We start from the raw sequence: 12,156 nt of genomic DNA, 5'->3' as shown, positions 1-12,156 counted from the left end.
TTTGGTAAAGCAAATCATTCTACTGTTTACCGAAAACGGAATGAGGCCTACAAAGAAAAGAACACAGAACCTACAGTAACATATGGGGGAGGTCAGTGATGTTTTGGGTTGTTTTGCTGCCTCTGGCACTGGGGGCCTTGAATGTGTACAAGACATCATGAAATCTGAGGATTACCAATGGATTTTGGGTGGCACTGTACAGCCCAGGGTCAGAAAGCTGGGTTTGTGTCCGGGATCTTGGGTCTTCCAGCAGGACAATGACCCCAAACATACGTCATAAAGCCCCAGAAATGGAGACAACAAAGCGCTGGAGAGTTCTGAAGTGTCAGCAATGAGTCCAGATCTAAATCCCATTGATCACCTGTGGAGAGATCTTATAGTTACTGTTGGGAAAAGGCGCCGCCCAATAAGAGACCGGGAGCAGATTGTAAAGGAAGAGTGGTCCAACATTCCGGCAGAGAGGTGTAAGAAGCTTATTGATGGTTATAGGAAGAGTGGTCCAACATTCCAGCTGAGAGGTGTAAGAAGCTTATTGATGATTATAGGAAGAGTGGTCCAACATTCCGGCTGAGAGGTGTAAGAAGCTTATTGATGGTTATAGGAAGAGTGGTCCAACATTCCGGCTGAGAGGTGTAAGAAGCTTATTGATGGTTATAGGAAGACACTGATTTCACTTATTTTTTCCAAAGGGTGTGCAACCAAATATTAAGTTAAGGTGCCAATAATTGTGTCCAGACCATTTTTGGAGTTTGGTGACATTTTGTCCAATTTGTTTTTTTTCCTCCTTTTTTGGTTTAGTTCCAATCCACACAAAGGGAATAAACATGTGTAGAGCAAAACACGTGTTACTGCAATCCTTTCCTGTGAGGAATACTTCATTTTCATGGGTGCCAACATTTACGGCCATGACTGTGTATACACATATACAGGAGGTGACGTCGATAATCACTCTGAATATAAACTGGATACATCCTTAGTATTGTGTCTCTGTCTTACAGGTGGGAATACAGATATAATGTATCGGGAGTGGTATAAGCCCCTGGTGTGGTTCTGGATCCTGGTCGGCCTGGCCTACTTTGCGGCGGTGCTCAGTATGATCGGGGACTGGCTCCGAGTGATATCAAAGAAAACAAAAGAGGAGGTAAGGCGGCCGCCGACTGCGCAGATGTAGCAGAGCCAAGTTACATTGTGAGATCACATGAGTGTTGTATTAATAAGATAACACCGAATACATTATCAAACATATGTCCTTCACCATCTGGATACATTGTATCCGCTCGCTTTGTATTGATATATTCAGCTTATATATTGATCCTCCGCCCATATCTCCTCGGCCTCCTTCCTATCAAGGCTCAATGACCCAGCAGCGCCTGTACACAGGGAGAAGGCGTATCGACCGCGCACCCGTCCTGTGACCGATCCTGAGGGTGTCAGATCATCACCAAACTGATATCCCAGTATTTCCCAACCAGGGTGCCTCCAGCTGTTCCAAAACTACAACTCCCAGCATGCCCGGACAGCCGTTGGCTGTCCGGGCATGCTGGGAGTTGTAGTTTTGGAACAGCTGGAGGCACCCCGGTTGGGAAGCACTTCATTAACCTCTTAATAATGCAGCCAATTTTTGTTTTTTGCATTTTCATCTTAAAGGGGTACTCTGGTGGAAAACAACTTTTTTTTAAATCAACTGGTGCCAGAAAGTTAAAACAGATTTGTAAATTACTTCTGTTAAAAAATCTTTACCCTTCCAGTATTTTTTAGCAGCTGTATGCTACCAAGGAAATTATTTTCTTTTTAAATTTCTTTTTTGTCATGACCACAGTGCTCTCTGCTGACACCTGATGCCCATTTCAGGAACTGTCCAGAGCAGGAGAAAATCCCCATAGCAAACATATGCTGCTCTGGGCAGTTCCTGACACGGACAGAGGTGTCAGCAGAGAGCACTGTAAATCACTTCTAAAAAAAAAAAAAAAAATCTTTACCCTTCCAGTACTTTTTAGCAGCTGTATGCTACAGAGGAAATTCTTTTCTTTTTGAATTTATTTTTTGTCTTGTCCACAGTGCTCTCTGCTGACACCTGATGCCCGTATCAGGAACTGTCCAGAGCAGAAGAAAATCCCCATAGCAAACCTGTGCTGCTCTGGACAGTTCCGGACACGGACAGAGGTGTCAGCAGAGAGCACTGTGGTCAGACAAAAGAAATTCAAAAAGAAAAGAATTTCCTCTGTAGCATACAGCTACTAAAAAGTACTGGAAGGGTAAAGATTTTTTTTTAATAGAAGTCATTTACAAATCTGTTTAACTTTCTGGCACCAGTTGATTTAGAAAAAAAATGTTTTCCAGCTGAGTACCCCTTTAAACTAACATGTTCTATGTATTTCTCAGGTTCGTAATGTTCCGAGATAACCAATTTATGAAGCTTTTATTCAAAAAGAACAAAAAGTAAATAAAAAAATACCCAAACAAACAAATAATAATAAGACATAATAATAATCATAGTAATACTAATAAAACAACAATAAAAAATACATAAAAATAAATAAATAAATGCTTCCTCATATAGACAGAGGTGTCAGCAGAGAGCACTGTGGTCAGGCAGAAAATACATTTTATTTTAATAGTTTGGGCAGTTGCATTCGGTTGTATCAAATACGGTTTTTTGTTTGTCAACTTTTTTATTATTTCAAAATTTTTAAAAGGTTAGTGATTTTACATTTTATTTGGGGGGGGGGGATTTTTTATTTATTTATCTTTTTTACACTTTTTTATTTGATTACTTATACGAATCAGTGTCATACTAAAGTATTTCATTGATCCATTAGATCGGCGCTCTGTTGCTACAGCCTGCTATGGGACTTGACACTGCAGCTCAGTTTCATCATAGGGGTCTGGTCTGCAATACCATACACAACCTGCAGACAGGTGTGGCGCTGTTTTTCCCTGTAACATTGTCTCGTCCAGGACATTACATGGGTGCGGTTTGGGCTGTGACCACAGATCTTGTGTGATATATATAAATATTATAATGGAGGCTGCAGGAGCCAGGTCACTATTAGAGGTTCATGGCTGCCGTTGTGCTGATCGATCGGATTAGGTCAGACTATCCTCACAAAAGATCAGGACGACCATGAGACGCTCCGACATTAGTACAGCAGATGTGGAGAAGGCGCAGCCCCCAGTCTCATCAGGACCACGGACAGCGGAGGAGCCATAATGGATCCTATGGGGAACCTCTGTGTATTGTGGTCACATGACTCAGGTACAGAAGGGACAGAACCAATGACCTTTCTGTAAATTCATAAAGAAATAGGAGGAGACTTCACCTTATAATAAGTCTCTGATGGAAACCAAACAAAGGTGAGATACCTGCCTAGAGCAACAAATATACATTACGTTATATAAAGGTTATATAGAGGATTTGGGCTTATTCAGCAGCCTACTGATATTGAGGTTGTAGAAGCACCGGACCCCTGCCCCCCTCCTCTCTCTAACTCCCTGCCCCTCTCTCTTACTCCCTGCCCCCCTCCTCTTACCCCCTGCCCCTCCTCTCTCTAACTCCCTGCCCCTCTCTCTTACTCCCTGCCCCTCTCTCTTACCCCCTGCCCTCCTCCTTTCTCTTACCCCCTCCTATGACCCCCTGCCCCCCCTCCTCCTCTTACCCCCTGACCCCACCCTCCTCCTCTCTTACCCCCTGACCCCCCCTCCTCCTCTCTTACCCCCTGACCCCCCCTCCTCCTCTCTTACCCCCTGACCCCCCCTCCTCCTCTCTTACCCCCTGACCCCCCCTCCTCCTCTCTTACCCCCTGACCCCCCCTCCTCCTCTCTTACCCCCTGACCCCCCCTCCTCCTCTCTTACCCCCTGACCCCCCCTCCTCCTCTCTTACCCCCTGACCCCCCCTCCTCCTCTCTTACCCCCTGACCCCCCCTCCTCCTCTCTTACCCCCTGACCCCCTCCTCTATTACCCCCTGACCCCCTCCTCTCTTACCCCCTGCCCCCTCCTCTCTTACCCCCTGCCCCCTCCTCTCTTACCCGCCTGCCCCCTCCTCTGTTACCCCCTGCTGCGGTCATCTTCCATGTACTGTTTCTGCCATTAAGTGTTTGTGTCTGTAGGGGGCAGTAACTGTACAGAGATGCAAACAAATATTTAATGATAAAATGACTTAACCCTTTGAGTTTCGCTGTCATTTCATCGATTCTAACAAGTCACTGATCGTCCTTCTGATCTTTCCCTCTAGGTGGGAGAAATCAAGGCTCACGCCGCGGAGTGGAAAGCCAACGTGACAGCCGAGTTCCGGGAGACCCGTAGACGCCTGAGCGTAGAGATCCACGATAAGCTGCAGCGGGCGGCCACCATCAGGAGCATGGAACGCAGGCGGCTGGGGCTGGACCAGAGGGCGCACTCCCTGGACATGCTCTCCCCCGAAAAACGCTCAGTGTTCGCAGAGCTGGAGAACGGGCGATTTAAGGCGTCATCCCAGGAGAGCATAAACAACAGACCCAACAACCTGAGGCACAAGGGGATCGAGCAGTTCATCACGCTACACGGCCAAGGCCTCTCCGAGGACAACATCATCAACAAGTTGGGCTCCAGCTCCTCCAAGCTGACCAAAAGGAAAAACAAGGACCTGAAGAAGAACCTTCCGGAAGACGTACGGAAGATCTACGAGAACTACAGGAAATATTCAGCGGACGAGGAGAAGAAGGAGGACGAGGGCGACAGGATGTCCACCTCCGACACGGCGACTCTCTCAGACTTCATCCGACACTCCATCATAGAGAACGGCTCGGTACCCTGCGAAACCAAAGATGAGGAGCACGAGGACAAAGCATTACTTGAAGAAGAACGCAACTAAGGGGGCAAACGTGAGGATCACCGCTCAGTCACGGCACAACGAAGCTGTGGGCTGCAATGTGGGACCACGGACCCTTGACTTACACTTTCCACTCTGGAGCCCAAAGTTACTTTGTACTTTGACTCAGCAGTGACCTTTGACCCCTTCTGTGCTGGAGGAGACAGTGGCCCCCACCGTGCGTGTCGACTGCCCCCTCCAGTACAGAAGGGGTTAAAATAATCGCCCCGAGGTGTAAAACCAGAACAGATGGTGACTATAAAGGGAGTTCTGGAGACATGTGCCTTATGCAGACTTTTCACTTAACCGGAGCTCCGTAATCTGCATTGGTGGAAACTTTTTACTGTGCCATAAATGACTGCCAAAAACCCCCCGAAAGAATCCCACCCAACAACGAGAATAAAAAAAAAAAATACCGAAAAATAGAAGCCAGAATGTGGAAACTGCACTGTGTTATGCTAAATAAGACAACTATAGTCATTACAGGACATATGGAGACGGTAACGCGTTTCGGTACTGAATGATAGGTCCCCAGAAGCACTTGCCAGACAGACAAAAAAGAAAACACAAAAATTATAACCATAGCAACGTGTTTCACTCAGATGTGATAGGAGCCATTTCTAAGTCTACAAAAAAAGAGTATAAGGAAATATGGAGATAGCAACGCATTTCACTCTCTGCCTCAAACAAGAAAGAAAGTCCAGCATGGAAGGTAATAAGGTGGAGACAGCAACACAATTGTGTCTCTATCACATATGGTAGGAACCATTTCTAAGCCTACAAAAAGAGAATACCAGGGGAACGTTGAGATAACAACACATTTCACTCTAACGCAAAGACAGTAATTTCTATGCCTGAACATTCAGCATGTAAAGTGATGCCAACGCATTTCACTTTTCAACTCAAACAGGACAGGGAGTAACTTCCAAGTCTGCAAATCCAGCATGGTGGAGATAGCAACGCGTTTCACTTTCCAAATCAGATGTGGTACGAAACGCTTTCTACAAAAAGAAGGAAATCTAGAGATGGCAACGCGTTTCAATCTCCAAATCTAATATGGCATGAAACAAGAGAATAAGGGAAGTAGAGCTGGCAATGCATTTCAATCTCCATCTTAAAGGGGTACTCCGCCCCTAAACATCTTATCCCCTATCCAAAGGACCACCGCGATCTCCCTGCACCCAACGCTCTAAAGAAACAACGGGTGCAGCATCGGAGGCTCGTGATGTCACGGCCACACCCCCTCAATGCAAGTCTATGGGAGGGGGCGTCACGCCCCCTCCCATAGACTTGCATCGAGGGGGTGTGGCTGTGAAGTCACAAGCCTCCGCCCCACATCGCCATTCATCCAGAACCCCAGGATGTCTGGAGTGCCGCAGCAGAGATCGTGGGCGTCCCCAGTGGTGGGACCCCCGCGATCAGACATCTTAGGGAATAAGATGTCTAGGGGAAGAGTACCCCTTTAAGACAGGGTGTTATTTCCAATCTGGCAAGTAAAATGTACTAGGAGATCCAGAGATGGCAACGCGTTTCACTGTCTAAATCAAAACGTGGTAGGAAGCATTTCCCAAGCTTGCAAATAAACACATATATGCATTATGTGGCACATGAATAGAATAAGAAATACGTAAGTGATGCGTCTCATCTTTCTAACCTCTACATCCAGCCGGATCTGTTCCTGGCCGTACGACATCAGCACACCCCACGAAATACCCGCGTCTATGCTTTTTACTGTAAACAAGCACTGTGGCAGCAACCATAACCAATGAAAACACCAGGGACTGTGACGGCGCCCCCCAGCTGTGGGCACTGCAAGAAGATGTCAGTTCTTCATGAAGATCGGATTGCGCGTGCGCGCTCTTTTTTTTATTGCAGACACTTTCTATTTGCTGAAGAGATTTCGGTTCTCAATGCTGTAAACAAGGAGGCAGCGGAGCATCTTGCATGTGGTTCAGATCGCCCCGCGCTATAAGACTAATAGTCCCAGGACCTAGAGACACCCATGGGGTTGTTCTTGTGCTATTCTCAGGGCTCATTCATGGGCACTTAAGCACCTAAAAAATACAAACAAAAACCACCCACCATAACATGCGGGTCCCTCCCTGTAGTCCGGCTGCTGGCGAGGGACAAGAAGTGCTCACCGCTTTGTGCCATCTTATTTTGTATCTTTTTAAGAGTATTTTCAGAAATTTGTTTGTTTTTTGCATTGTTGGACGCTTTGTTCTCCTATCAGTGTTCCTTTATTCCAGTGTTCCCCAACCTGTGTTCCTCCAGCTGTTGTGAAGGTTCATCTCCCAGCATGACCTCACAAACATCAGGACACGCTAGGAGTTGTAGTTCTTCAACAGCTGGAATAGCACAGGCTGAAGACCACTGCTCTGTAGGTTTTCTATTGCACATCCTGCAGGTTTAGAGGGTGTTTTATAACCAGACGTACAGAACAATAAATCCTTAGGAGATGTCAGAGTTTTCATTGTTTCTGTCAGATATCAGCGGGGGAGTAAAGCTGCTCATACATGGTGCCAAAGTACTGAGCCCCGCTAAGTGCAGATTAATAGCTATGGACTCCTTAGAAATGTGAAAAATAAAATGTCTTTCCATAAATTAGTGGCTACTGAGAGTTATGACGTTTGTCACCTCCATTCATTTTCAGACCCCCTGTCCTCCCTGTAGTTCATGCTGCATATGAGGTTTGTGGTATCATGACTCTACAGTATTTTGTCGGTGCTCTACTTAACACTTGTACAGAGCCCATGTTTTTCTCCCTTCAGAATGCCTTGTATCTTCTCTTCTTCCCATCTACACCGTGTGTAAGCTGCCCTCCATGTATGCTCTCCTTCCTTTCTATACCCTGTGTAAGCTGCCCTCCATGTATGTTCTCCCTATCTACAGTCTGTGTGCGTCCATTACAAGTATGCTTTACTCTCTATCTATAGCCTGTGTAAGCTGCCCTCCGTGTATGCTCTCCTTCCTTTCTATACACTGTGTGAGCTGCCCTCCATGTATGCTCTCCTTCCTTTCTATACCCTGTGTAAGCTGCCCTCCATGTATGTTCTCCCTATCTACAGTCTGTGTGCGTCCATTACAAGTATGCTTTACTCTCTATCTATAGCCTGTGTAAGCTGCCCTCCGTGTATGCTCTCCTTCTTTTCTATACACTGTGTGAGCTGCCCTCCGTGTATGCTCTCCTTCCTTTCTATACACTGTGTGAGCTGCCCTCCATGTATGTTCTCCCTATCTACAGTCTGTGTGTCCCTTACAAGTATGCTTTACTCTCTACCTATAGCCTGAGTGAGCTGCCCTACATGCATGCTCTCCTTCCTATCTACAGCATGTGTAAGCTGCTCTCCATGAATGCTCTCAGCTGTATTTTTAACCTGTGTTGGCTGTCCTCCTTCTATAATCTCCTCCCTATCTACAGCCTGTCTGAGCCATCCTTCCTACATGGTATTCTCCCTATCTACAGCCTGTGTGAGCTGCCCTCCACGTATGCTCTCCTCCCTATCTACACCCTGTGTGAGCTGTCCTCCATGTATGCTCTCCTTCCTATCTACAGCCTGTGCGAGCTGTCCTTCATGTATGCTCCCCTCCCTATCTACACCCTGTGTGAGCTGTCCTTCATGTATGCTCTTCTCCCTATCTACATCCTGTGTGAGCTGTCCTCCATGTATGCTCTCCTCCCTATCTACACCGTGTGAGCCGTCCTCCATGTATGTTCTCCTTCCTATCTACAGCCTGTGTGACCTGTCCTCCATGTATGTTCTCCTTCCTATCTACAGCCTGTGTGACCTGTCCTCCATGTATGTTCTCCTCCCTATCTACAGCCTGTTTCAGCTCTCTCCACCCTGATCTGCTTTATATAACTCCCTTAGTTGTGCCCCTGCTCTGTACTAAACCTCCACCTTATTATTATGATGTATAACTATTATTTCAGTACTTATTCTGTGACATTGATCGTCCTCTACTACAAAGCCCATGATCATCCATCCTATAAAGCCTCTGTCTCCCACCACTATAAGGGTCCAGCTGCAGCCTCTGCTCCCCATATATATATATATATATATATATATATATATACCTACACCTCTGTAGGATTCACTATATATGATCAGCTTTACACCCCTCAGACTGAAGCTTCATTGATCACCGCTTTACCTGAAGAAAAAGGAAATCCTCAACATTTACAGATGGGACTGTAGGGATATATGGAAATTTTGGGATAGTCAGGATTTCCTCCTCCCATCAGGGGGCGATACTGAGCTCGGCCACCACATCACCCGCAGGAAATGACTTTGGGGCATTCGGTAAATCCACAGGGGAAGGATTTTATAGCCTCCAAGTCTTGGAATCTTATGTATTTGGTATTAAAGGGGTACTCCGGTGAAAAACTTTTTTTTTATTTTTTTTTTTAAATCAACTGGTGCCAGAAAGTTAAACAGATTTGTAAATTACTTCTATTAAAAAATCTTAATCCTTCCTGTACTTATTAGCTGCTGAATACTACAGTGGAAATTCTTTTCCGTTTGAAACACAGAGCTCTCTTCTGACATCACGACCTCAGTGCTCTCTGCTGACATCTCTGTCCATTTTTAGGAACTGTCCAGGGTAAAAGGAAATCCCCATAGCGAACATATGCTGCTCTGGACAGTTCCTAAAATGGACAGAGATGTCAGCAGAGAGCACTGTGGTCGTGATGTCAGCAGACAGTTCTGTTTCAAAAAGAAAAGAATGTCCGCTGTAGTATTCAGCAGCTAATAAGTACAGTAAGGATTAAGATTTTTTAATAGAAGTAATTTACAAATCTGTTTAACTTTCTGGCACCAGTTGATTTAAAAAAATAAAAATAAAAAAAAAGTTTTCACCGGAGTACCCCTTTAAATGTAAATTGCAGAATGTTATCAATGAAAAGAATACATTTGTAATAAAAGAAAAGGAACAATGTATCAAGGAAGAATGGGGGAAAACCAGCTGGATACAGGGTCTATAGCTGTGTTACCTAATCAGTGAGCCTCCAGCTGTTGCTAAACTACAACTCCCAGCATGCCCGGACAGCCTTTGGCTGTCCGGGCATGCTAGGAGTTGTAGTTTGGCAACAGCTGGAGGCACACTGGTTGGGCAATCGGTGATCTGTATCCATCACTACTGGGATGTGTGCGTGTTATACAATGTAGCAACCAAGCATAGGAAATGATGCATAATGTATCCAATGCCGGCAAACTCCCCAAATAGTCCCAAAATTTTAAAAAATACCTGTATATATTCCTCTAGTCCTGCATTGCACCAGGTGCGTATACATAAGTAATACATTAATCCACTGGTTACTGCAGGATGTTACATACATATACAGTATATACAATGCCGCACTGGAGGAATATTTATTTATTTATTTTAATTTATTTATTTTATTTATGTAATATAAATTCATCCTTTTATTGAGTTATTTTAAAATGTATCTACTTAACTTTATTTACATTAAAAGTTTATATTTTTATTTACCTTAAATTTCATTCCTTTATTTAAAATGTATTTAAATAAATACAATTAGATACATTAAAAATGAAATAGGTAAATTAAAATAAAAGGAGTTCAAATTAAACAAATAAAAAAAATTGTAAAAAAAAAATGAATTTACTTTAAATTTATTTATTTAAACAAATTAAAATTAAATAAATCAATTAAAATTAGATACATGAGTTTACAAAAAAATAAAATAAAATTGTAAACATTTTTTAATTTAACCATTTAATTTAATTTAATTTATTATTAATTAAATGTTATATTTATTTAACATTTATTCATTTATTTATTTATTGGTTCTTTTGGGGGATTTGCATAAACATTGTATTAACCCTTTAGATGTACCTTGCATTCTTCCTTCCCTGGTGTGGAGGTTGCTCCTGAGTACGTACACGCAGCTGCTCTGCCGACCGGACGCTCTTACACACAATACCCAGGGGCTGGTGAACAGATAGGAACAGTATTAGTATGAATCATGCATTTTTTTTTTTTTTAAGACTTCCCCCTTCCCCCCAGGACTTATAGAATGCAATAAAAATGTGCAAAAAAAAAAATGTTAAAATTTGTTAGAAACAAAAATATGAAGCATAAAATGAAAAACTGATGCATTTTTCCATTAAAGGGGTATTCCAGGCAAAAACTTTTTTTTTTATATATATATCAACTGGCTCCGGAAAGTTAAACAGATTTGTAAATTACTTCTATTAAAAAATCTTAATCCTTCCAATAGTTATTAGCTTCTGAAGTTTTCTGTCTAACTGCTCAATGATGATGTCACGTCCCGGGAGCTGTGCATGATGGGAGAATATCCCCATAGGGACGCGAGTCATCAGAGAGCAGTTAGACAGAAAACAGCAACTCAACTTCAGAAGCTAATAACTATTGGAAGGATTAAGATTTTTTAATAGAAATAATTTACAAATCTGTTTAACTTTCCGGAGCCAGTTGATATATATAAAAAAGTTTTGGCCTGGAATACCCCTTTAATTGCAAATCTGTACTGCTCATTACTTAAGCTAAAGGGATAGGAAGAAAGGCGGTGACAGGAGCAGGGGGCGCAGCACATTGTCACCCCATTGCCCCCTGTGCCCCTTTTCTGCTCCCAGTTTTCTTAAAGGGGTACTCCAGAGGGAAAAAAAAAAAGTTTTCAAATCAGCTGGTGCCAGAAAGTTATACATATTTGTAAATTACTTCTATATAAAAATCTTGCCCCTTCCAGTACTTCTGCTGTATGCTCCACAGGAAGTTGTGTAGTTCTTTCCAGTTTGACCACAGCGCTCTCTGCTGCCACCCCTGTCCGTGTCAGGAACTGTCCAGAGTAGGAGCAAATCCCCATGGCAAACCTCTCCTGCTCCGGGCAGTTCCTGACATGGACAGAGGTGTCAGCAGAGAGAACTGTGGTCAGACTGGAAAGAGCTACACAACTTCAGCAGCTGATAAGTACTGGAAGGTTTAAGATTTTTATATAGAAGTAATTTTCAAATCTATAAAACTTTCTGGCACTAGTTGATTTTCCTCTGGAGTATCCCTTTTAAGAATAAAGTGCCCCTTTAAGAATAGGAATGGGTGGCTGTGGGGGAGGGTAAGCTATGGCGGGATGATTCTGCCAGTCGGCTGTGCGCAGACATTACCGATAGGACATTTTCTGGAGTCTCTCAGTAAAATGAATCATCTCATAAACCAGTCTGAGTCAGCGGACGATGATTCCATTATTCAGCATTAGCGCTGCTTCCAATAGACACCGATCCTGGCTCTTACATTATTAAGGTTTCCATCTTGAAGTTTGTTTTC

General features: G+C 43.7%; 1 protein-coding gene across 5 annotated transcripts in view; it reads left to right on the top strand.

The window, feature by feature from the left end:
• Positions 1-6,088, top strand: part of KCNK10 (potassium two pore domain channel subfamily K member 10) — a 79,015-nt gene extending 72,927 nt beyond the window's left edge. For 2 of the 5 annotated variants that reach the window (XM_056545953.1, XM_056545951.1), the window contains exons 6-7: positions 999-1,141; positions 4,234-6,087. In XM_056545953.1, the coding sequence (XP_056401928.1) occupies positions 999-1,141; positions 4,234-4,851 (761 nt within the window). In that variant the 3' untranslated portion in view covers positions 4,852-6,087. Of the gene's footprint in view, positions 1-998; positions 1,142-4,233 lie in introns of all 5 variants that reach the window. The other 3 variants (XM_056545954.1, XM_056545955.1, XM_056545952.1) reach the window with 2 other exon arrangements.
• Positions 6,089-12,156: the final 6,068 nt, after the last annotated feature.

This window comes from Hyla sarda, chromosome 11, assembly GCF_029499605.1.
Source record: "Hyla sarda isolate aHylSar1 chromosome 11, aHylSar1.hap1, whole genome shotgun sequence".
Lineage (NCBI taxonomy): Eukaryota > Metazoa > Chordata > Amphibia > Anura > Hylidae > Hyla > Hyla sarda.
This window is presented reverse-complemented; position numbering and strand designations above follow the sequence as displayed.